Source organism: Ranitomeya imitator, chromosome 10 (assembly GCF_032444005.1).
Source record: "Ranitomeya imitator isolate aRanImi1 chromosome 10, aRanImi1.pri, whole genome shotgun sequence".
Classification (NCBI taxonomy): Eukaryota; Metazoa; Chordata; class Amphibia; order Anura; family Dendrobatidae; genus Ranitomeya; species Ranitomeya imitator.
In genome coordinates this window covers 102,408,900-102,433,861 of record NC_091291.1, presented here as the reverse complement: position 1 = coordinate 102,433,861, position 24,962 = coordinate 102,408,900, and the positions used below count along the sequence as shown (strand labels likewise).

Here is a 24,962-nt window from a genome sequence, read left to right as displayed (position 1 = left end):
TTATAGTAGTCATATTCTTGTACATAAGAGGCAGCATTATAGTAGTTATATTCTTGTACATAGGAGACAGTATTATAGTAGTTATATTCCTGTACATAGGAGGCAGTATTATAGTAGTTATATTCCTGTACATAGGAGGCAGTATTATAGTAGTTATATTCTTGTACATAGGAGGCAGTATTATCGTAGTTATATTATTGTACATAGGAGCAGTATTATAGTAGTTATATTCTTGTACATAGGAGCAGTATTATAGTAGTTATATTATTGTACATAGGAGGCAGTATTATAGTAGTTATATTCTGTACATAGGAGCAGTATTATAGTAGTTATATTCTTGTGCATAGGGGCAGTATTATAGTAGTTATATTCTTGTACATAGGAGGCAGTATTATAGTAGTTATATTCTTGTACATAGGAGGCAGTATTATAGTAGTTATATTCTTGTACATAGGGGCAGTATTATAGTAGTTATTTTCCTGTACATAGGGGCAGTATTATAGTAGTTATATTCTTCTACATAGGAGCAGTATTATCTACTATATAATTGTCTAAGGGTCACTTTCGTCTGTCTGTCCTTCTGTCATGGTTATTCATTCGCTGATTGGTCTTGCCAGCTGCTTGTCATGGCTGCCGCGACCAATCAGCGACGGGCACAGTCCGGAAGAAAATGGCCGCTCCTTCCTCCCCGCAGTCAGTGCCTGTCGCCCGCATACTCCCCTCTGGTCACCGCTAACACAGGGTTAATGCCGGCGGTAACGGACCGCGTTATGCCGCAGGTAACGCACTCCATTACCGCCGCTATTAACCCTGTGTGTCCCCAACTTTTTACTATTGACGCTGCCTATGCGGCATCAATAGTAAAAAATGTAATGTTAAAAAAAAAACAAAAAAAAAAACCTGCTATACTCGCCCTCCGTGGTCGCTTGCGCCGGCCGCCATCTTCCGTTGCAGGTTCTGGACTACAAGGGGCCCTCGGAAAGGTGAGTATATGTTTATTTTTTATTTTTTAACCTGTGACAAACCTGGCTGTGCAATATACTACGTAGCTGGCCAATATATTACGTAGCTCTGTGCTGTATACTACGTCACTGGGCAATATACTACGTCACTGGGCAATATACTACGTCACTGGGCAATATACTACGTCACTGGACAATATACTACGTCACTGGGCAATATACTACGTCGCTGTGCAATATACTACATAGCTCTGTGCTGTATACTACTTCGCTGTGCAATATACTACGTACCTGGGCAATATACTACGTGGCTCTGTGCTGTATACTACGTCACTGGGCAATATACTATGTCGCTGTGCAATATACTACGTGGCTCTGAGCTGTATACTACGTCACTGGGCAATATACTATGTGGCTGGGCAATATACTACGTGGCTGCGCAATATACTACGTCACTAGACAATATACTACGTAACTGGGCAATATACTACGTGGCTGGCCAATATACTACGTGGCTGGGCAAAATACTACGTCACTGGGCAATATACTATGTGGCTGGGAAATATACTACGTGGCTGTGCAATATACTACCTGGACATGTATATTCTAGAATACCCGATGCGTTAGAATCGGGCCACCATCTAGTAGTAGTTATAATCTTGTACAGTATATAGGAGCTACCCCAAGAACACAAACATTTTTAATACTCAATACATTTTTGTATACTCCTTTGGTCGTATTGTTTTAAACATGTTATTTAATAAAGACTATGTAATTTTATTATTGTTTGTAAATCTGGACTTTTTTTGGTCGGTTTTTGTGTTCTCTGGGTAGTTGCTATTGCTATACCGGCTGTCCAGCCGTTTGGATTTACCTCCCAATATTCTATATTCTATATTCTTTATTACTTAATAAATATATATATATATATATATATATATATATATATATATATATATAAGTATAGGTACACACACATATATGTGTACCTATACTTAATATTGATTAGTATATATTTTGTTGGGAGGCACCCGACTCTTGTTAATTGTTGTATATAGGAGCAGTATTATAGTAGTTATTTTCTTGTACATAGGGGCAGTATTATAGTAGTTGTATTCTTGGATATAGGGGCAGTATTATAGTAGTTATATTCTTGTACATAGAGGCAGTATTATAGTAGTTATATTCTGTACATAGGAGCAGTATTATAGTAGTTATATTCTTGTGCATAGGGGCAGTATTATAGTAGTTATATTCTGTACATAGGAGCAGTATTATAGTAGTTATATTCTTGTACATAGGAGGCAGTATTATAGTAGTTATATTCTTGGATATAGGGGCAGTATTATAGTAGTTATATTCTGTACATAGGAGCAGTATTATGGTAGTTATATTCTTGGATATAGGGGCAGTATTATAGTAGTTATATTCTTGTACATAGGAGGCAGTATAATAGTAGTTATATTCTGTACATAGGAGCAGTATTATAGCAGTTATATTTTTGTACATAGGTGCAGTATTATAGTAGTTATATTCCTGTACATAGGAGCAGTATTATAGTAGCTATATTCTTGTACATAGGAGCAGTATTATAGTAGCTATATTCTTGTACATAGGGGCAGTATTATAGTAGTTATATTCTTGTACATAGGGGCAGTATTATAGTAGCTATATTCTTGTACATAGAGGCAGTAGTATAGTAGTTATATTCTTGTACATAGGGGCAGTATTATAGTAGCTATATTCTTGTACATAGGGGCAGTATTATAGTAGTTATATTCTTGTACATAGGAGCAGTATTATAGTGGTTATATTCTTGTACATAGGAGCAGTATTATAGTAGTTATATTCTTGTACATAGGAGCAGTATTATAGTGGTTATATTCTTGTACATAGGAGCAGTATTATAGTAGTTATATTCTTGTACATGGGTGGATATTATAGTAGTTGTATGCTAGCACATAGGGGGCAGTATTATACTGCAGTTGCACAGATACACTATATGGAGAAAAGTATTTGGAAATAAAACTCAATCATTGAACTCAGTTTTATCCTTAGGTTCTTCTGTCAGAGGTATGTGTATCATCCATTAACCCACCATGCCATCTGTCTTTATAGACATTTGTGAAAAAATGGATTGTTCTTAAGACCTCACTAATACTAGCGAGTCCAGTAGTAGGAGCGAGTAGTGTAACAAGTCTGATTATCACATTTCCTCCCTCCTCTTTATCACCCTTGACCGGTGAAACACATTAACAAGTGAAAAAAAAAAAAACAGCCAAGAAGCGTAGACCATGTAAAGTTAGAGCAAGGTCACCGAGAGCTGAGGAACAGAGGCAGAAAAGTCACCACTGCTTTGCTGATTCCATAATTGAAGAATCCAATCCTTCTCTGGAATTAATATCAGCACAGACACTGCACCCCGGCCAGGAGCTTCACGGCCCAGCAGCTGCACACAAGCCTCACATCACCAAGCCCAATGCCAAGCGTTATATGGAGTGGTGTAAAGCCAACGCAACTGGAGCAGTGGAAACGTGTTCTGTGGAGTGATGGATCACACTATCTGGCATCTGATGCATGAGTCAGGGTTTGGTGAATTCCAGGAGAACGTTACTCGCCTGACTGCATTGAACCAGATGTAAAGTTTGATGGAGGGATTACTTTTTCAGGGGTTGACCTGGACCCCTTAGTGGACATTTTGGACAATTGTAGCTTCCAGGTTTGTGGTACAGTTAGCAGAAGACCCTTTTCTGTTCCCAATAATGGTGCCTAGTACACAAAACCGTGTCCATAAAAGTGTGGTCAGGGGAGATAGGTGTGGAAGAACATGACCAGCCGCACAGGACCCAGTCTTCGTGGAAGAACTAGAGCGAAGATTGTGAGCCCGACCTCTCCCCAACATCAGGGTCTGACCTCACAAATGTTCTTCTGGATGAAGGGGCAAAAATTCCCACAGACACTTCCAAAGCCTTGTGGAAAACCTTCCCAGAAAATCCGAGGCTACTATATCTACAAAGGGACCAACTCCATATTAATGCAGATGAATGTAGACTGGGAGGTCAGAGAAGCTTTGTAGGTGTAATGTTAGGGGGGGGGGACAATACTTTTGTCCATATCGTGTATTTCCTGAAATGACTCCGTTCTCAGATTATTCTTCTGAAGTGAAAAGCATATTAATAGTTCCCAATTATGCTACTAATGTCTACTCCAGCATTTTGTCATCGATTATTTATTGCATTGGTGGAGAGCGGAGTCTACCACTGATTTATGAGCTGTGTCCTTGTTATGGAGGCCTGAGGGATTCTATATTATGCTGGATGAATTTTAATGAAGCTCACAGTCGTGTATTTATAGCCCAGGTATGTTTGCATTGTAAGATCTCCTGTCTCATAAAAATATATGTATAATCCCGAAACGCAAACGACGTGAACTGCAGAAAGATTCTAACTCTGGAACGGAAAGAAAGGAAGGAAGTTCCTTAAAGGACATGTCCTCTACAACAAAAAAAACAGTACACCGGCTCTCCAGTTGATGTTTTATCAGGTTTTGTTTAGCTAGTGACTAGGTAGACAATTTTTTACAGTGGCATGTAAAAGTTTGGGCACCCCTGGTCAAAATTACTTTTCTTGTGAACAGTTAAGCAAGTTGAGGATTAAATGATCAGTAAAACATTTACAATTAAAGATGACACATTTCCATTGTATTTTAGGCGGAATTTTTTTTTTATATATATATTGGTCATTTTTTTTACATTTAATAAATTATAAAAAGAAAAATGGGTTGATGTAAAAGTTTGGGCACTCAGATTTGTGTGCTCAGATAAATTTGACTAAGGTTTCAGACCCTAGTCTGTTAGGGTTATGGCTTGTTCACCATCTTCGTTAGGGAAGGCCAGGTGATGCAAATTTCCCAGCTTTATAAAAACCCAGCCTCCTCTAACCTTGTGCCAAAAAACAGCAGCAATGGGTTCTTCTAAGCAGCTGCCTAGCATTCGGAAAATGGCAGAAGCCCACAAAGCAGGAGAAGGCTATTAGAAGATAGCAAAGCATTTTCAAGTTGCCCTTACCTCAGTTCAAAATGATTTTAAGAAATGGCAGTTAGCAGGAACAGTGGAGGTCAAGATAAGGTCTGGAAGACCAAGCAACATTTCAGTGAAAGCTGCTTGTGGGATTGCAAAGAGGTAAATCAGAAGCTTAACTGTAAAAAACTTACAGAAAAAAATAGCAGTCTCTGGGGTTGTGGTATATTAATTCTGCTGTTCAGAGACACCTGCACAAATATGGCATTCATGGATAATTATCAGAAGAAAACCTCTCCTGCATCCTCCCCATAAAATTCAGCATCAGAAGTATGCAAAAGAACATCTAACAAGCCTGGTCCTGTGGATAGAGGAGGCTAAAATAGAATTCTAAGTCTTTAGCCACAATGATCAGAAGGCATGTTTGGAGAAAAAAAGGGCACAGAATTTCAGGAAAAGAACATCTCGCCAACCAGTAGGCATGTGAGTGGATCAATAAAGCATTGGGGTTGTGCAGCCAATGGCGCAGGGAACATTTCATGGGTAGAGGAAAGAATGGATTCCATGACATTTCCACATATTCTTGATGCAAACATAACACCATCTGTAAAAAAAAAGCTTAAGTTGAAAAGAGGATGGCTTCTACTAATGGATAATGATCCCAAACACACGTCAAAATCCACAATAAACGACCTCAGAAGGTTCAAGCTGAAGGTTTTACAATGGAAACTCACAGAACCGGAAGAATTTTCCAAGGAAGAATGGATGAAAATCCCTCAAACAAGCTGTGATACTTGCAAAAGGGGGCGCTACTAGGTGCTAGCCAAACAGGGGACCAAACTTTTGCATTTGTCCATTTTCATTTCTGTAATTTTTAAAACGTAAAAGATGAAAATATAAATTTTGGGGGCTAAAATACAAAGGAAATGTGTCATCTTTAACTTTAGGCCTTTTAGAGATCATTTCATCTTCAACTTGCGTTATTATTCACAATAACAGTAATCTTGACCAGGGGTGCCTAAACTTTTACATGCCAGTGTAGATGCATGTTCTGCGTTCATATAAGGGTACGTTCCCACGTTCAGGATTTGCTGCTGTTTTGACTCTGCGTATTTACGCAGCGTCGAAACCGCAGCGGCCAGATGTTTCAGTATAGTGGGAGGGATTTCTACAAATAGTGTGTATAGAGATGTTTTACATTGTTAGTATGAAGCTGTAGTCTACCCAGCCACAGGTAACTGGTAGAGACAGGATTATTTAGTCTAGAAAAAAGACGACTGAGGGGCGATCTAATAACCATGTATAAGTATATAAGGGGACAATACAAATATCTCGCTGAGGATCTGTTTATACCAAGGAAGGTGACGGGCACAAGGGGGCATTCTTTGCGTCTGGAGGAGAGAAGGTTTTTCCACCAACATAGAAGAGGATTCTTTACTGTTAGGGCAGTGAGAATCTGGAATTGCTTGCCTGAGGAGGTGGTGATGGCGAACTCAGTCGAGGGGTTCAAGAGAGGCCTGGATGTCTTCCTGGAGCAGAACAATATTGTATCATACAATTATTAGGTTCTGTAGAAGGACGTAGATCTGGGTATTTATTATGATGGAATATAGGCTGAACTGGATGGACAAATGTTTTTTTTCGGCCTTACTAACTATGTTACTATGTTACTATGTTATGTTACTAATTGTGATACAGTTAATGTTTGGGAACAGCCCACAGTGGGAGGCAGATTACTTCCAGAAAGAAGAACTAGAAGTTGGATCTAAAGAGGACTGAGACTGAGGGATTAGTGAGGGTCCTGAGCGGTGGATCCGGGGTGGCCAGAATGATAGGACATGGAGCCGATGAGCGGGTGTAGAGAAACTCATTGAACGGTACTGTGGTGACAATTTCGGCTGTGACGAAGTAGTGCAAAACAGTGTGCTATACCGGACCTGGAGAAGACTATAGTGGAAGGAAATGATGTCTGTGTGAATGAAATGTGCTTCAGACTGTGTACTCACTATCCCTTGCACATGACCCTTATTAAGTTCAGTAAAATGCCCATGTTTGCAGGGAAGTCTCCTTTACTAATCTGTGGAATTTGTGGTCCTGGCAAGCCAATACCATCAGCTACCGGCAGCCTATATGGGCACAAGGCCTTCATAACACCAACATCCAGCCAAGACCCACAATTCTCTGTAACATCCCTGGGTGTCGGACACTCGCCTACGGCTACCACCCTGGTCACCGCTACATTTGCACACAAAAAAGAGTAGACTAACTTCTTTTGTTTCATGAAATCGACATGTTCATAGGTACAGTTGTCAAACCACAATTCTATCTTTTATATTGAGATGTGTAATGAGCATGTGCGGAGGCGATTGTGAAAGGAGGTAGAGCAGGGGGAGCTGTGACACCGACTATTGTGATTGGTGGATCCTGTGTCATCTACTGTATATAGAGGTTTTATCAGTCATTGTAGTGGAGGAGGAGGTGAGCTGTGACATCACCTATTGTGATTGGTGGATCCTGTGTCATCTACTGAATATAGAGGTGTTATCAGTCATTGTAGTGGAGGAGGAGCAGGGTCAGCTGTGACATCACCTGTTGTGATTGGTGGATCCTGTGTCATCAGCTGTGTATGGAGGTGTTTCTTCTCATTTTAGAGCCACCATAACAGTAGAAAATTGTATTAACGGTCCTAGGAGCGTTGGAAATTAGACCAAAACAAGGATTTTAGTGTTAAACCACAACGAGTTTCAACGGTTAAACTGTTTTCATCATTTCATCAGGTTGGGGTTCAACGCTAAAATCCTTGTTTTGGTCTCATTTCCAGTGATCCTAGGACTGTTATGACTATTTTCTACTACATTTTGTATCCTCCTAGAGAAGGTTAACGGCTGGAGCTGCGGTGGACCTTTTGCCTTCAATTTTAACAGTGACCCTCACAGCGCTCTTTAGTGACCACTTTCTTTTCCTTTGAATTTCAACCATAAGGCTGGGATCACACATACGCGAGATACGGCCGAGTCTCGCAGGTGAAATCCCTCCTCTGGCACCAAAACTTGGGAGCGGAGCATGCAGCCGCACAGCAACACATGGAGCTGCACGCTCCGCTCCCAAGTGCCGGCGCCAGAGGAGGGATTTCACCTGTGAGACTCGGCCATATCTCGCGTATGTGTGATCCCGGCCTAACAGTGATAGTCACCAGAACTAGAGGAAGTCTAGAGGAGCTTGGTGATAACCCTCAGCGGCAGTAATGGATGACAAACTGGTTGTTGTCCAAGTTTCCCAAGAAGCAGAGGAGACTTTTTAAAAACTTTACAGTAGAGGATGGCTAGAAATGGGACATTGCACTCACCACAATCTGAGGAACAGGCAGAGGTTTTGCCTCCTTGTTGAGAGAGACAAAAGTGAAGAAAGCGCTGACTGCCCGGTATCTTTCCTGGGTATCACCAACTAGGGTGTCTGCGTCCACAAACACTTCGATCTCCATGGACTTGTTACTGGTGAATGTTATACGGCCAGACACGGTAATGATGCAACCTGAAGGACAGAGAAGATGTGTGATTATCACACGCACAGCAGCCACGCTATATTCATTATACTGCTATTATCAGTAGTGATGAGCGAATATACTCGTTACTCGAGATTCTCTGCCCTCCGAGTATTTTTTAGTGCTCGGAGATTTAGTTTTCATCACCGCAGCTGAATAATTTACATCTGTTAGCCAGCATAAGTACATGTGGGGGTTGCCTGGTTGCTAGGGAATCCCCACATGTAATCAAGCTGGCTAAGAGATGCAAATCATTCAGCTGCGGTGATGAAAACTAAATCTCCGAGCACTAAAAAATACTCAAAGGACCCCCGAGCGTGGTCGAGAAATCTCGAGTAACGAGTATATTCGCTCATCACTAATTATCAGTCAAAAATAAGAAAGACCATAGACGATGTGTACAATATTGCAACCGATTAAGCTGCAATGCATTAACAATAAAAGAAAAATAGCAATTTTGCATACAGACTTGTTAAGGCAAGAGCTACGGCTCAGACCCCTAGAAGCGCATCGGCGCGAAACGGCCGTCGTCTCGTGACACTCACGTTCTCCTGTAAGACCTTGCTATACATTTTATGCCACAATAAAGACTGAACATTTCTTCTGGATGGTGAGTGCTCCTGTCTACTTTTCTCTCGTTGTATTGGATTTTGGACTCTGTTTTCCATAAGGAGCACCCAAACCCGTAATACTGGTTGAAGACACGCATGTTATAAGGTTTCCACCCAGTATCTCTGATTTAACCGGCTGTGAGTGCGGACTTTGACTCTTGATTTTGGTTCCTATTAGGCAACTTTGGCAGCGACAGCAGTCCTGTGCCCAAAGATAGCTCGCTACCACTGCTACATACAAGTGAAACGATCGCATTATGACAAGTATACTACCACGACTAGCAAGCCAAATAACATCCAACCGAACCGGACTTTTTGCAATTTGATTGTCGCAGTAGTATAGGTGTCCCAATGCGAACAATTCACTTGTTTAGCACTGCGATATAGCAGAGGCACTGAACGACCTCTGGTTGCATCACGGCGAAAGTCACAATATAGTCCTACCCTTAAAAGTCAAACATTTGGTGCCTACAACTTACATGTAAACCCAGGGATGGGGAATCTTTTTTTTCTGCCAATGGCCATTTGGATATTTATACCATCCCTCGGGGGCCGTAATTGTGCATTAACTCCGCCCACAAGGTACGTCCTGATGCTGGCACTGGTGTTAGGATGTAATCTTTCATTACATGCGACTCACAATCAGTAGTGAACCCTGCCTGCGTGTGCTAACAGGGCAGGAAGGAATTGATGGGCAGGCGACCGGCAAAATACAGCTGCGGTCCCCGGGAATCTGCTCGGGAGGTGACTAAAAGGTCATCGTAAATGGCCCATGGACCTGAGGTTCCCCAAACCTGATGCAAACCCATGTTTCTCTAGGGTTACCCATTTACCCTATAAAAACCCTTTTGGTAATTTTATTCACAGAAGTTCTACCCTTGATAGTGGTTCCTGGGGGGTGACAAAGAGACAACTATTATCACGAGTGATATTTTACGCAAGTAATAGGAATGAGAACCATCCAGCCATCCAGAATGCCCGATCATCTGTCATGAAATTATCAGTTTTCTTGCGCTTCACGTTAGTACAATGTAATGTTCGGAAACTTTAGTATAGCTAAACATTAGACATGTGGCTATGAAAAGAGCAAAATTAGTCAAGCCTGAAATGTCTGCCAAAAAATCCTGCCTTCTCCAGGGCATTTTAATATATTTAGAAGCGGCTCCTTGCATGGTATAGCGGTAGCAATCTGGGCCGCTGGCTTTCCCCCGCAGCGTTTCGCCGACCTCTCCATACAGCAGCGGCCGGATTCCTGTTTGCTGGCAGACATAACTCTAAATGCATTACTGTATTAAACATTTAGGCATCTGCTGTAGATTCTCTACATGGGAGGCGAAAAGTTATGAAAACAACAAGTAGGTGCTGAGCTCCATAATTGAAAACATGGGGGACTCAATTAGGAGGAAGACATGTAATGCACCAAAATCCACAATGAATAATTAAAGGCAGTAAAAGCATTGCAGAACTTTACACACGGGTAGATGTGCGGGACAGATGGCCGACAAGATGAGAAAAACCATCTCCGAGACAAGTCCTATACCATACATGTATACAGTCATGGTCAAATTTGAGAATGAGACAAATATTAATTTTTCCAAAGTCTACTGCTTCATTTTTTCTAATGGTAATGGCAATTTGCATATACTCCTGAATGTCAGAGTGATCAGCTTAACAGCAATTACTGTACTTGCAAAGTCAATATTTGCCCAGAAAATGAACTTTAACCCTCAAAACACATTTCAACATCATTGCAGTCCTGCCTTAAAAGGAGCAGCTAACATCGTTTTAGTGATTGATCCATTAACACAGGTGTGGGTGTTGATGAGGACAGGGCTGGCGATCAATCAGTCATGATTAAGTAAGAATGACATCACTGGAGACTTTAAAAGGAGGCTGGTTCTTGGTATCATTGTTTCTCTTCAATTAACCATGGTTATCTCTAAAGAAACACGTGCAGCCATCATTGCACTGCACAAAAATGGCCTAACAGGGAAGAGTATCGCAGCTACAAAGATTGCACCTCAGTCAACAATCTATCGCATCATCAAGAACTTCAAGGAGAGAGCTTCCATTGTTGTCAAAAAGGCTCCAGGGCGCCCAAGAAAGACCAGCAAGCGCCAGGACCGTATCTTAAAACTGTTTCAGCTGCGGGATCGGACTACCAGCAGTGCCGAGCTTGCTCAGGAATGGCGGCAGGCTGGTGTGAGTGCTTCTGCACGCACTGTGAGGCGGAGACTCTTTGAGCAAAACCTGGTTTCAAGGAGGGCAGCAAAGAAGCCACTTCTCTCCAGAAAAAACATCAGGGACCGACTGATATTCTGCAAAAGGTACAGGGAGTGGACTGCTGAGGACTGGGGCAAAGTCATTTTCTCTGATGAATCCCCTTTTCGATTGTTTGGGACATCTGGAAAACAGCTTATTCGGAGAAGAAGAGGTGAGCGCTACCACCAGTCTTGTCTCATGCCAACTGTAAAGCATCCTGAAACCATTCATGTGTGGGGTTGCTTCTCAGCCAAGGGAATCGGCTCACTCACAGTCTTGCCTAAAAACACAGCCATGAATAAAGAATAGTACCAGAATGTCCTCCAAGAGCAACTTCTCCCAACCGTCCAAGAGCAGTTTGGCGCCCAACAATGCCTTTTCCAGCATGATGGAGCACCTTGCCATGAAGCAAAGGTGATAACTAAATGGCTCATGGAACAAAACATAGAGATTTTGGGTCCATGGCCTGGAAACTCCCCAGATCTTAATCCCATTGAGAACTTGTGGTCAATCATCAAGAGACGGGTCTGTGCCTGATGAAGAGACCTGTGTAGCCTCGAAAACTTGCAATTTCTTACCATCTTTTCAGTTAGCCATTAAAAGGTATCAACCACTGGGGACTCAAATATTTTTCACATTTGCTCATACATTTTTGAATGGCATAAGGGCAGTGCATGTGTACCCATCACTGTACGAGCCCTAACTAGTGCGAGTTTCATACAAGTATAATCTGATTTTTAACACCTAGCATCCGATTGACAGCCGAATGACATACAATTACTATGCGATTTGAACATGAGCTTTTACATAGAGTAATTCTCTATGTAATTTACACATAAGAACTATACTTCAATATATACAGTATATATCTTATATGTAAGGTAGACTGATAAACAGATTGATGAAAAGACAGCAATTCATCTGCCGTGTACAGTAAAATCACAGCGTACAGAAAAATCACGGAGCGAGGAGACAATAGATATATACACATAAAATAGATATAAAAGAGGTCAGTCACATATATGACGAGTACAGTGCTTTTACAGCTTATTGTTAGGGTTGAGCGACCTTTACTATTATAGGATCGGGTCGGGTTTCACGAAACCCGACTTTTTCAAAAGTCGGGTTGAGTGAAATCGGCCGATCCTATAAAAAAGTCGGGGTCGGGGTCGGCCGAAACTCGAAACCCAATGCAGTGCATTGGGTTTCCATGGTTCCCAGGGTCTGAAGGAGCGGAAACTCCTATCAGGTATATACTCACCCTCGGACGCGCCCTGCTTCTTTCCGGCAGCCTTCCTTTCTATCTAAGAATCAGCCCTTCCAGGACCTTCGGTGACGTCGCGGCTTGTGATTGGTCGCGCGAGCGGTCACATGGGCGGCCGCGCGGCCAATCACAAGCCGCGACGTCACCGTGACGTCACCGCAAGGTCCTGGAAGGCTGATTCTAAGGAAGGAAGGTTCCCGGTTAGTACCAGGGCGCGTCAGAGGGTAAGTATTGCGATATTTTTTATTTTAATTCTTTATTTTACACTTAAATCTGAATTCCGATACCAATTCCCGATATCTTAAACATATCGGGAATCGGTATCGGAATTCCGATTCTAGATTCAAAAGATCGCCGACTTCATGGCCGACCCCACACAGGGGTCGGGTCGGGTTTCATGAAACCCGACCTTGCCAAAAGTCGGCGACTTTTGAATATTTTTTCAAAAAACACACACTCAGAATAAAGTCCTTTAATTGAAAGAATGACAGACTCATTTAATTAAGGCTTCTTTCACACTAGCGTCGGAATCTCCCCGTCGCAATGCGTCGGGGAGAGATTTCGACGCTAGCGTTTCCTGCATTGCACAATGGGTGCAGCGGATGCATTTTTCCGGCGCATCCGCTGCCCCATTGTAAGGTGCGGGGAGGTGGGGGCGGAGTTCCAGCCACGCATGCGCGGTCGAAAAAAGCGGTCCGTCAGGAGCAAAAAACGTTACATGTAGCGTTTTTTGCTCCCTACGGTCCGCCAAAGCACGACGCATCCGTCGCTCGACGGATGCGACGTGTGGCAATCCGTCGCAAATGCGTTGTCAATACAAGTCTATGGGGAAAAAACGCATCCTGCAAGCACTTTTGCAGGATGCGTTTTTTCTGCAAAACGACGCATTGTGACGGATTGCAGAAAACGCTAGTGTGAAAGTAGCCTAATCTAAATTAAACCATACTCACATCATCACACATTCCAGTGAAGTCAATGTTCCCTGTAACAGAATTAAAATAATAAACAACAATATTCCTCACCTGTCCGCTGAGAAGATAACAATCACACCTTACTAATATAATGGTGAATACCGAATTTGGGGGAAAAATTCTCTAAACCTTACGAATTCTAATTTCAACAGATTATATCATCTCTAGTAGTTATATTCTTCTACAAAGATGGCAGTAATATATTAGTTTTAGTCTTGTAAATGGGGGGTAGTATTATAGTAACAATTTTCTTGTACATGGGAGGCAGTATTATAGTAGTTATATTCTTGTACATAGGAGCAGTATTATAGTAGTTATATTCTTGTACATAGGAGCAGTATTATAGTAGTTATATTCTTGTACATAGGGGCAGTATTAGGCCGGGGTCACACTAGACCGTAATACGGACGAGTGCAATGCGATAAAAAAAATCGCATAGCACTCGTCCCAATGTTAATCTATGGGGCAGCTCCCATCAGCCGATATTTTCTCGGCCGTATTCAGGATCCGAGTGAAATCGCAGCATGCTGCGATTGTCAGCGTTTCTCGGCCGAGAATCGCCAATGAAAGTCTATGGGGGTGAGAAAAAATAGCACAGCACACGGACCATCAGTGTGACGTGCGAGAAATTCTCAGGCATTGGGCAGGTGACAGGAATGGCTCAGCCATTATTTGCTCATTTTGCAAGTGTGTGAGAAAATCTCACCATACGGATGTCACACGGATCATTTGATGCGAGAAAATCGCATCCTCGCACTGCACACGGATCACTGTTTTGGGAACATTTGTGCGATTCTCGTCCGTCAAAAACAGACCGTTTTTTTATACGTTGTGTGTGTCCCCGGCCTTATAGTAGTTATATTCTTGTACATAGGGGCAGTATTATAGCAATTATATTCTTGTACATGGGGCAGTATTATAGTAGTTATATTCTTGTCCATAATGGGGCAGTATTATAGTAGTTATATTCTTGTCCATAGTGGGGCAGTATTATAGTAGTTATATTCTTGTCCATAGTGGGCAGTATTTTACTAGTTATATTCTTGTACATAGGAGCAGTATAATAGTAGTTATATTCTTGTACATAGGGGCAGTATTATAGTAGTTATATTCTTGTACATAGGGGCAGTATTATAGCAGTTATATTCTTGTACATAGGGGCAGTATTATAGCAGTTATATTCTTGTACATAGGGGCAGTATTATAGTAGTTATATTCTTGTACATAGAGGCAGTATTATAGCAGTTATATTCTTGTACATAGGGGCAGTATTATAGTAGTTATATTCTTGTCCATAGTGGGCAGTATTTTACTAGTTATATTCTTGTACATAGGAGCAGTATAATAGTAGTTATATTCTTGTACATAGGAGCAGTATTATAGTAGTTATATTCTTGTACATAGGGGCAGAATTATAGTAGTTATATTCTTGTACACAGGGTGAGTATCATAGTAGATATATCCTTTTAGGTGGGAAAATAGGAAACTGTATTCCATTAGTTATATTCTTGCTTACATAACCGCTATATTCTTGAAGACAGAGGGCAGAATTCTACAGTTAGGGCATATTCACATATGCAGGTAGTGCACCACATGGCTAAAAACACATTTTATGCAGTTTTTCATCTCAGAATTTTATTAGTGAAATTTTTCTTTACAGGTGTAACCAGTAAAAGATATACACTAAAACGCCCATTGCAAAATGTGTTAATTAACTGAGAAAGGCATGCAGTTTTGTCTCACTACCCACCTATGTGAATACACTCTTATCACATTTCGATTGTGAAAAAAAAAAACAGACTGAGCTCTCTGGAAAAAAAATGATTAGAGGGAGTTTATATTTTTGCATATTTATTTTTAATTGTTCCAATGCATTTAAAAGGAAAAAGCAAAGAAAGTATTTCAGCATATGACATATGAATATACAGGGTTTGCTGATCTGCACCAGCTCCGTCACATTAGATGGTTTCCTCTGGTGAACAGCAATATTCAAGTCTGACCAAATATTCTCAATTGTATTAAGGTTTTGGCTTTGACTAGGTCACTCCAAAACATTTACACATTTCACCTTAAACCACTGGAGTGTTACTTAAGCAGTATGCTTTGGGTCATTGTCTTGTTAGAAGGTGAACCTCCCTTCCCGTTTCAAATCACTGACAGACTGAAACAAGTCTTGCTCAAGAATATCGCTGTATTTCTCACATCCATATTCCCCTTGAATCGGACCATTTTCCCTGCCCCTGCTGTCCAAAAACATCCACCATGTTTCACTGTGGGGATTGTGTTCTTGGGGTGATGAGTTGTGTTGGTTTGGCGCCAGACATAGCGTTTACCTTTGTGGTCAAAATGTTCAATTTTGGTCTCATCTGACCACAGCACCTTCCTCCATACATTTGGGGAGTCTCCCACATGTCTTTTGGCAAACTCAAAACAAGCCTTACAATTTTTGTATGTAAGTAAAGGCTTTTTTTCTGCCCACTATTCAATAAAGGCCACCTCTATGGAGTGTACGGCTTATTGTGGTTGTAAGGACAGATACTCCAGTATCTGCTTGGGAACTCTGCAGCTTCTTCAGGGTCACCTTTTGGTCTCTGTGCTACCTCTCTGATTAATGTTTTCCTTGCCCGGGCTGAGAGTTTGGTGGACGGCCCTCTCTTGGCCGGTTTGTTGTGGTACCATATTTTTTCCATTTGATGATAATGGATAAGATGGTGCTCCGAGGGATCATCAGATATTGTGATTATTTTTTTTTTAATATAACCCAACCCTGACTTGTACTTAACAACTTTAAACTGAGGACTAAGAACACTACACGTGTTCGAAACGGATCCAGTTATTCAAGACATTCCTTCCCCCTGTATGCACTGGTTTGTCAAGCAGCTTACTTATTAAATTTGTCCAAATACTTTTGATTTTATTTCCTGAGCTGGATACCTTCATTTTCACTTAACAACTTTGTCCCTGACTTGTTTGGAGAACTCCTTGGTTTCCATGGTGTTGTTTGGAGATCTCCTTGGTCTTCATGGTGTTGTTTGGAGATCTCCTTGGTTTCCATGTTGTTGTTTGGAGATCTCCTTGGCCTTCATGGTGTTGATGGAGATTTCCTTGGCCTTCATGGTGTTGTTTGGAGATCTCCTTGGTTTCCATGGTGTTGTTTGGAGATCTCCTTGGCCTTCATGGTGTTGTTTGGAGATCTCCTTGGCCTTCATGGTGTTGTTTGGAGATCTCCTTGGTCTTCATGGTGTTTGGTAAGTGGTGCCCCTTGTTAATGGTGTTGCACCTTCTGTGGCCTTTCAGAAACGGTAAAGTGTATATACTGACAGATCATGGGACACTTAGATTGCACACAGGGGGACGTCCAGTCACTAAGCAAGAGACATATGAAGGTACTTGCTTACACCGGAAACTTTTAGGGGCTTCATCGCAAAATGGATGAATAAATATCCACATGCTAATTTTTAGTTATTTGATCCCATAAACTTAATTGATGCCAATATTTTTCTCACTTCACCATCTTAGACTATTTAGTGCTGATGTATCACACAAAAAGGAGATTCCAAAAATATTTAAACACAGATTGTAATGTAACAAAAAAGGTAAAAGGCCAAGAGGTGAATACTTTTGCAAGCCACTGTACATAGTAATACATTAGAGTGTCCTAATAATACCAAAATATGATGTCAATATTAAGCACTACTTATACAATGACCAAACAACAACGCCCAGGTCCAGAGAGTTCAAGCATTAGAAACTGGTAGCTGTTATGACTTGCCACAAGATGGACGGCAGAGGCACATACATGGGGGAGACCTAAAGGGCATATTTGGACCCTTCCATAATCCACTCTTGTGTCTTCAAACTCACGAGAGTCATGGTTGGTGCTCCTCATCAATTTAGCGACTGGTATTAGGTTTCCTGTTTTTGGAGAGGTCAGCAAAACTTTCAGAGCAGTTTCTGTCCCTCTCTGGTCACATGACAATAACTTTGAAGTAGCAGGAAACTTTTTAATCATGGGGACACATGTTTTTCCTGGCTGCAGGAGCTTCAGTGTTTCCATTACATGCAAGGTCTATTTCATGTCTATCTGTTCCCGCTGGGCTCATAAACATTCGTGAATCACATCCAGGTGCTACCAGTTTACATTATCCCAAGGAATTTATTTCTGTAAAAAGTTAGTGTGTGCAACGTGGAATCCACAGTAATTGAATTTCCTGTGCGCTGTTCCTTTAAGCTCATTTTAGATATCTCATACAATGCTTTTCGTTAAATATGTAACGGTGGATTAGAATAATTTGTGGGGAAATTCCATTAAATGCAGCTGGGGGATATTTTATGAAGACATAATTAGAGAGGTTTCCATCCTTTTAAATATTTGCTCAGAGCAGTTTCATTTTTTACTATATATATATATATATATATATATATATATATATATATATATATATATATATATATATATATATATATGTTCTAAACTTTAATTTGTAGATAAATGTAGGACAAACATTCTGCCTTCTATCCCCGATATCAAGATTAGGGGAAAAAAAAAAAAATCAATTAAACTCCAATTTGTCCTCTGTCGTATCAATTTTTTAGGAAAGCGGGGTAAGGCTGGAAACAGACACCGAGTGTTGGTTTTAATAGATTTTTCAATAACTTTTTATTGAGGGAGAAAAACGCTTTGAAGAGATGTCACTTTAAGGCCACATTCACGCGTTCAGTATTTGGTCAGGATTTTACATCAGTATTTGTAAGCCAAAACCAGGAGTGGAACAATCAGATGAAAAATATATGTAAAATAGAGGTATAATAGAAACACGTCACCACTTCTGTATTTATCACCCACTCCTGGTTTTGGCTTACAAACACTGAAGTAAAAAACTCACCAAATACTGATCGTGTGAGCGAGGCCGAAAGGATAGAATAAGTGGGTCTGTTGACAAGTGCGTAAGGCCACGTTCACACATTGAGTATGTGGTCAGTATTTTACCTCAGTATTTGTAAGCCAGAACCAGGAGTGGAACAATCAGAGGAAAAGTATAATAGAAACACGTCACCGCTTCTGTATTTATCACCCACTCCTGGTTTTGGCTTACACATACTGAGGTAAAATACTGACTAAATAGTGAACGTGGCCTTAGGGATAACATTCCCTGCCTCCACATTCAGCAATCCGATTAGTTTCCTGGATCGACGTCCCATCACAGGACACATACATGTTCTTTTTTTTGTTTTCATTGAGAGCTCAAGTACCTGTATAGTCTATGGTGCTATTCACATATCCATGTTTTTTTCACGGGGCCGTGTGTCCATGCAAAACTCATACAGTAGAGACCTGTCTGCTTTTTTTCTGGTATCACGGATGGAAAAGGCCAACACAAATCTATGGGTCCATGAAAAACTTGTACAGCTCTCGAATAGCTTTGCAATTTATTTATTAATATATCCATACTTGGAGAAAAAAAATAAGATTGCCAAATTGATGGTAAAAACCAACACACTGATACAAAAACTGCTGACACCGGTACCATTTTTTTCATGTACGTATTTAAACACGGATGTGTGAATGAGGTCTTAAGATGTATTTATACTTTGCGATTATTTCATGATTATCATGCAGTCTAAACAGTCTGCCGATCATTCAACGAGCAAGCAAAATGCATGTTCGTAGGGTGAAATGATAACTTGGTTTGCCAAAAAGATCATCTTTCTTCTGTGTAAACAGGAACTGTGCTGGCCAGAATAATGGCAGCCTATGAGCACTGAGCGATCTATTAATGATTGCTCAGTGTGCGGTCTGTCTGTGTAAACAGGCTATTAAATGCCCACAAATTGGTAATCACTGCATTGCGCAGTGTAAACACACCCTTATCGGTCTTCCTTTACATTTTCTTCTAAGTTGATTTTAGACCACATTCAACATCAAAACTCAGAAACAGAAAAGAGTTACACGTTCTGCCTTCAGATGAATTCCTGGCTGCGGTACAGCCAAAGAGTGTATTACATTAGGGTGGTTGGCTGCTCGGTGCAGGTACATGGTGATAAGACCCTCTGTGGAGGTAGTTGGCAGGGACTCCTTGCATAGGAAGACACAAGGTTGTTGATAGGTTTTGTGGTGGAACCTGCGGATGCAAGGTGTCAAACAAATGCAATGCAAGAGGAGGCATCAAGGGTCTCTGTGTTGGGCTGGGGGGGGGGGGGGGGAACAAGGTGGCAAGACCATTGTCAGAAAGGGGCACTTATTCTAGCCCTTTTGTGCTCATACTGTTAAACTAACTGTATGAGTGGTGGGCTCCAATGTGTTGATGTCTCAGTGCCATATTAAAGTGGGCAGCTAGAACCCAAATCAAGACTGCCCTGTTCAGTTGGCAGCCCTGTACCAGTTTATCAGAAGCATGGCCAGCAAGAACCATAGCCAACAAGTACCATGACCAGCAAGAACCATGGCCAGCAAGAACCATGGCCAACAAGAACCATGACCAACAAGAATCATGGCCAACAAGAACCATGGCCAACAAGAACCATGGCCAACAAGAACCATGGCCAACAAAAACCATGGCCAGCAAGAACCATGACCAACAAGAATCATGGCCAACAAGAACCATGGCCAACAAGAACCATGGCCAACAAGAACCATGGCCAGCAAGAACCATGGCCAACAAGAACCATGACCAACAAGAATCATGGCCAACAAGAACCATGGCCAACAAGAACCATGGCCAACAAGAACCATGGCCAACAAAAACCATGGCCAGCAAGAACCATGGCCAGCAAGAACCATGGCCAGCAGGAACCATGGCCAGCAAGAACCATGGCCAGCAAGAACCATGGCCAGCAGGAACCATGGCCAGCAAGAACCATGGCCAGCAAGAACCATGGCCAGCAAAACCCATGGCCAGCAAAACCCATGGCCAGCAAGACCCATGGCCAGCCAGCTAGAATGAGAATCAATCATAACAATTGGTTCAACACATACAGTTAATTCTTCTGGGAATCAAGACACATAGACAAACTCTATTAAAAGAAAAGGAGTTGTTATATATGACCTTGGCACGCGGCAGATGACATACGATAAAAATAGCTGTGCACATGTTATTTGAGAAAGTATCAGGTCAGCTTTCTACGCCGCAACCAGAAAGTAAACAACCGGTTTCCTACATCCTATTTCTTTCTGCACTAAGTGAACATTGTGTAAGAAATATATCCTCTTAGATGTTGTATGTGAGCTGCCTTCTCAGATCCATATCCTCAGGCCACCTATTCCACAAGAAGAAATACTGGAGAGTAGGAGCCATTTAGTTTGTGTGGCATAATAAAAAGACATAAGCTGCTGCTATTCACCGCAGGACTAAAAACTGGATGGATCTCATTGATCTCCATTAAAGGACACTCATCTAGCATGGAAACGCAGGAGAAACTGTGGAAGACCCATAGTTGTGGAAGGGAATAGCCATTTACTCTGAATACTTGGACTAAGCCTTAATGGGACTAAAGGCTGTATTAAAGGAATTGTCTTATCTCAGAAAACTTCTCCAGTTCAGAAACCATCTGATCACTGAATTTATATGGCGTCTGTTTATCAGACCGTGATTTCTTTAAAATCTTATGTGACTATCCGAGAAGCCTGCAGCTTGTGAACATTAGACAAAATCTAATAGTTTATCTGTGATTAGGATATTGCAGTTGCAAAAAAACATAATATAAAGTGCATGGCATGAGGGCGGATAACAGCACTTCAACAGGTGCCCGTCTCTCAAGAACTGTCTGCCATAGATCCTCCAGTCACAGTTTAGAAGGAGAAGATAGCAATTTATAGAGCTCTTTGTTTGAAAATGTTAGACCTACGCTAAAACAATGTTTCAGCCAATATTGTGCCCTTCCTCAGGCTTGGATTGGAATACATCGTTTATAGAATAGGGTGGCTGCAAATATTCATGACATAAAAGGGCCCAAGTTAAAGTACCCAATACAATAACTCTTATAGCTTCTTCGGCCAACATCTACCTCTCACATCTTCCCGATGTTGCATGTTACGCTTGGTTTGGCCACGCAAACACATGTTTCAATTGGTGAATGGGGAGCTAGCCACCTCCAGACCTCTAGAACAAAAGAATCAGGTGTCGTAATTCTACTTTTTGCCTGACATTATCTCTCCAGCTTCACCTTTACACAGGAACGATCGATGGACTTGACTATATCCTAGAAAAACAAAAGAATCGGCTGCTGAACTTCAACAGGCCGAATCTTTCCTTCCTCGACAGATATGAGTTAGTAGGCCCCCATGAACATTAAGGCCCCCATGCACATTAGTCTATTGTTGGCCACACCTGCTGATATCGATGGGTTCGACCACGATGCTAATATGCATGGGACGTCAGACATCTCCTCAACGATCAGTTGTCCATTAGACATGTCCAATTTTGGACTGCATGATACGTCTGTCGGTGGACAATGGAGCACTCAGTCGTATGGGAGACGTGCCTCTACATCAGTGTTCCCCAAGTCCGGTCCTCAAGAGCCACCAACAGGTCATGTTTTCAGGATTTCCTTAGTATTTCCCAGGTGATAATTGCTTCACCTGCACAGGCAATAATTCCATCACCTGGGCAATACTAAGGAAATCCTGAAAACATGACCTGTTGGTGGCTCTTGAGGAGCGTAGTTGGGGAACACTGGTCTACATGAAGCAGCTCCCATAGAGGGAGCCATTTTTCAATGTGCCCCTGCATATATTTCATGCTCTTTATATATTACCAGGTACATATTAATACAAGTGAATATTCAATAAGAACGTCTCTGCCTGTAATTGCTTAGCATTTCCCTGACAAAAGGTAAGGCTGAACAGATGTCAATAATTAAAGCAAATTAATTAGTACCGGTCAGACAAGCCCGAGCCATGAATTTTCCTTCTCATTACTTGAAAATCTGCGTCTCATTATATTAACTGTACTTTGTCTAATGAGCACCTTCACGGAGAATGGAAAATTGCCAGATGTCAAGAATCCTCAAGAAAAGTAGTTATCACAGTGGGTAAAGTTGAAGAAGACAAAACAATGAACATATTGCTGGGAATTAAGGCTAAGGGGTTTGAGGAGTTTATCTGGTTATTAAGACAATTGGTTAAAAAAAAATTGCCGTAAGGAAAGTTTCCACGTAAGGATTTTGTCCCAAATTGTGATGAGCGAATGTGCTCGGAAAAGGTGTTATCTGAGCATGCTCAGGTGCTAACAAAGTATCTTCGGCGTGCTCGATAATAGAGATGAATTTTAGCATCGCACCTACAGAACATGACATCTGATATGACCATATTACAGCCAAGTGTGGCACCATGTCTGTCGCAGTGGTGTGCCATGCGTCTTTGTCTAAAATACTGCAGAGCCATTGGATGGCGTATGAATGACAACTTTCTCCATATAAGTCAACAGAAAACAAAAAAATTATATCAGGCTTTATGTACCACGAGTGCACAAGGGTGATTGGTTTTGAAGCAGAAAATTCACATGGTAATCATGCAAAATACCATATGCAAACACTGGTAAAAAAAATAGTAGTAAGCACTTTCATTCACTTGTGTATATGAAGTATAAAAAGCCCAGCAACCATATATTCATTAATTGTGAGATTTTAAAGGACATATTAGCCATTATCACTGTGTATACAATTATCATTCTGTACTAACATCGCGTGTGATCTTTTATCCTTAGAAAATGACTGCAAGATTAAATTATATGGATATAGTGAGAGATATCTATGTATCTATCTCATATCTATTTTTCTATTATTTGTTATCTATTATCTATCTATCATCTATATCATCTATCAATCTATTATGTATCAATCTATTATCTATCAATCTATTATCTATCAATCTATTATCTATCAATCTATCTATTGATCCACATATCTATCTATTATCTATCACCTATCAATCATCTCTATCATTTCCCTATCATCTATCTATCATCTATCTACCTACATATCTATTAATTTATTATCTATTCATCTACATATCTATCATCTATAAAGCTATTTATCTATTATAGCGAAAAAACGCGGAAAAAAACGTGAAAAATACTGAACGCGTGCACATGGCCTTATATCTATTTAATTATCAATCTATTATCTATCATCTAGCTATCATCTATCCATCTACATAACTATTTATTATCTATCTATAGCTCTATCAAAAGTATTTCACTTTCGTGCTGGATTCACAGCTACGCAGCTCAGTACAGTTGAAATATGTCCCTTTAATTTTGCTACTTCTGTCCATGTGCTACAAAGAAGAGGACCAATATTCCAACTCTTTGCAGTGCACGGGAGGCATCACTGCAGCTAGTCTCTACCCAGTAGCTCAGAGAGAACTGAAAATCATAGATCGAACCAGCAGAAAAGAAAATTTGTGAAAAATGCAGGATACAAGCCATATACAGGCCAGAAGTAACCGATTATTCTGAAAATGACAAGTACATTTTAAAAGCTATGTGTATTTCTAGTCATTTGGATGTATCGGTTACTTGTTCCCAAGATGTGACATAAGGGTCTAACTTTCACATATACAATCCCAAAACGACCCAGTGATTAAAGTGTTTTTTTGGGGGGTTGCAGAACCCTATTTATAGGCATTAATAGAAAAATGTTTTAATTTGGGCCTTCAAGTAGCCAAGCCAGACCAGAGTCGTCTCTCTGCTTTGTTTCCAACCTAGGTGCGCGTTTGCAGTCGGAAGATGGCGTTCTGGACGGAAACCTTGCTGGAATCACTTAAGACGCTTCCTAGCATATGCCTCATCTTTTCCTGTAACCTTTTAATTACAGAAGGAAAATCATTTTCTCTCTTAATTGTGATTTCTAAATTAATCCCTGCGTTTCTGAAATTACAGGCTTCTTTAAAAACACAATCACATTAATAATAGAAAATGTTCTGCTGCTCAGTGGGAAGCAATTTAGCAATATTTGCCTGAAGACCCATCAACATACATTACCCAGGAACATTTATCTTCCAGTCACTTCTGCTAAAGGGGAGAGAACTGAAATCTCGCTGTGAAATCTAGTAAAATCCCGGGCATTCGGCAGATTAGATTTAGTGAGTGTTATTATAGGAGCGGGACGGAAGCAGAAATTCTGTTAGCTAATGAAATGTTTTCGGTTACATGCTGATTTGGTTGTCCTCCATTTATTGCTAGTCCTGGCGCCTGTGCATTATCAATCCATAATACTAATTGTATCGTTGGGTGTATATGTGTAAACAGATCCATACATAATCTATAAATAATTGCTATGCTCCATTATAATTTATTACCCAACATATTCCGTAGCGTTGTACAAAGACGGTC

General features: G+C 40.9%; 1 protein-coding gene across 8 annotated transcripts in view; it reads right to left on the bottom strand.

Moving 5' to 3' along the window:
• ACOT7 (acyl-CoA thioesterase 7) overlaps positions 1-24,962 on the bottom strand; it is a 234,203-nt gene that overhangs the window by 25,651 nt on the left and 183,590 nt on the right. For all 8 annotated transcript variants that reach the window (XM_069742406.1, XM_069742408.1, XM_069742413.1 and 5 more), the window contains one exon: positions 8,327-8,511. In XM_069742406.1, the coding sequence (XP_069598507.1) occupies positions 8,327-8,511 (185 nt within the window). The remainder of the gene's footprint in view (positions 1-8,326; positions 8,512-24,962) is intronic.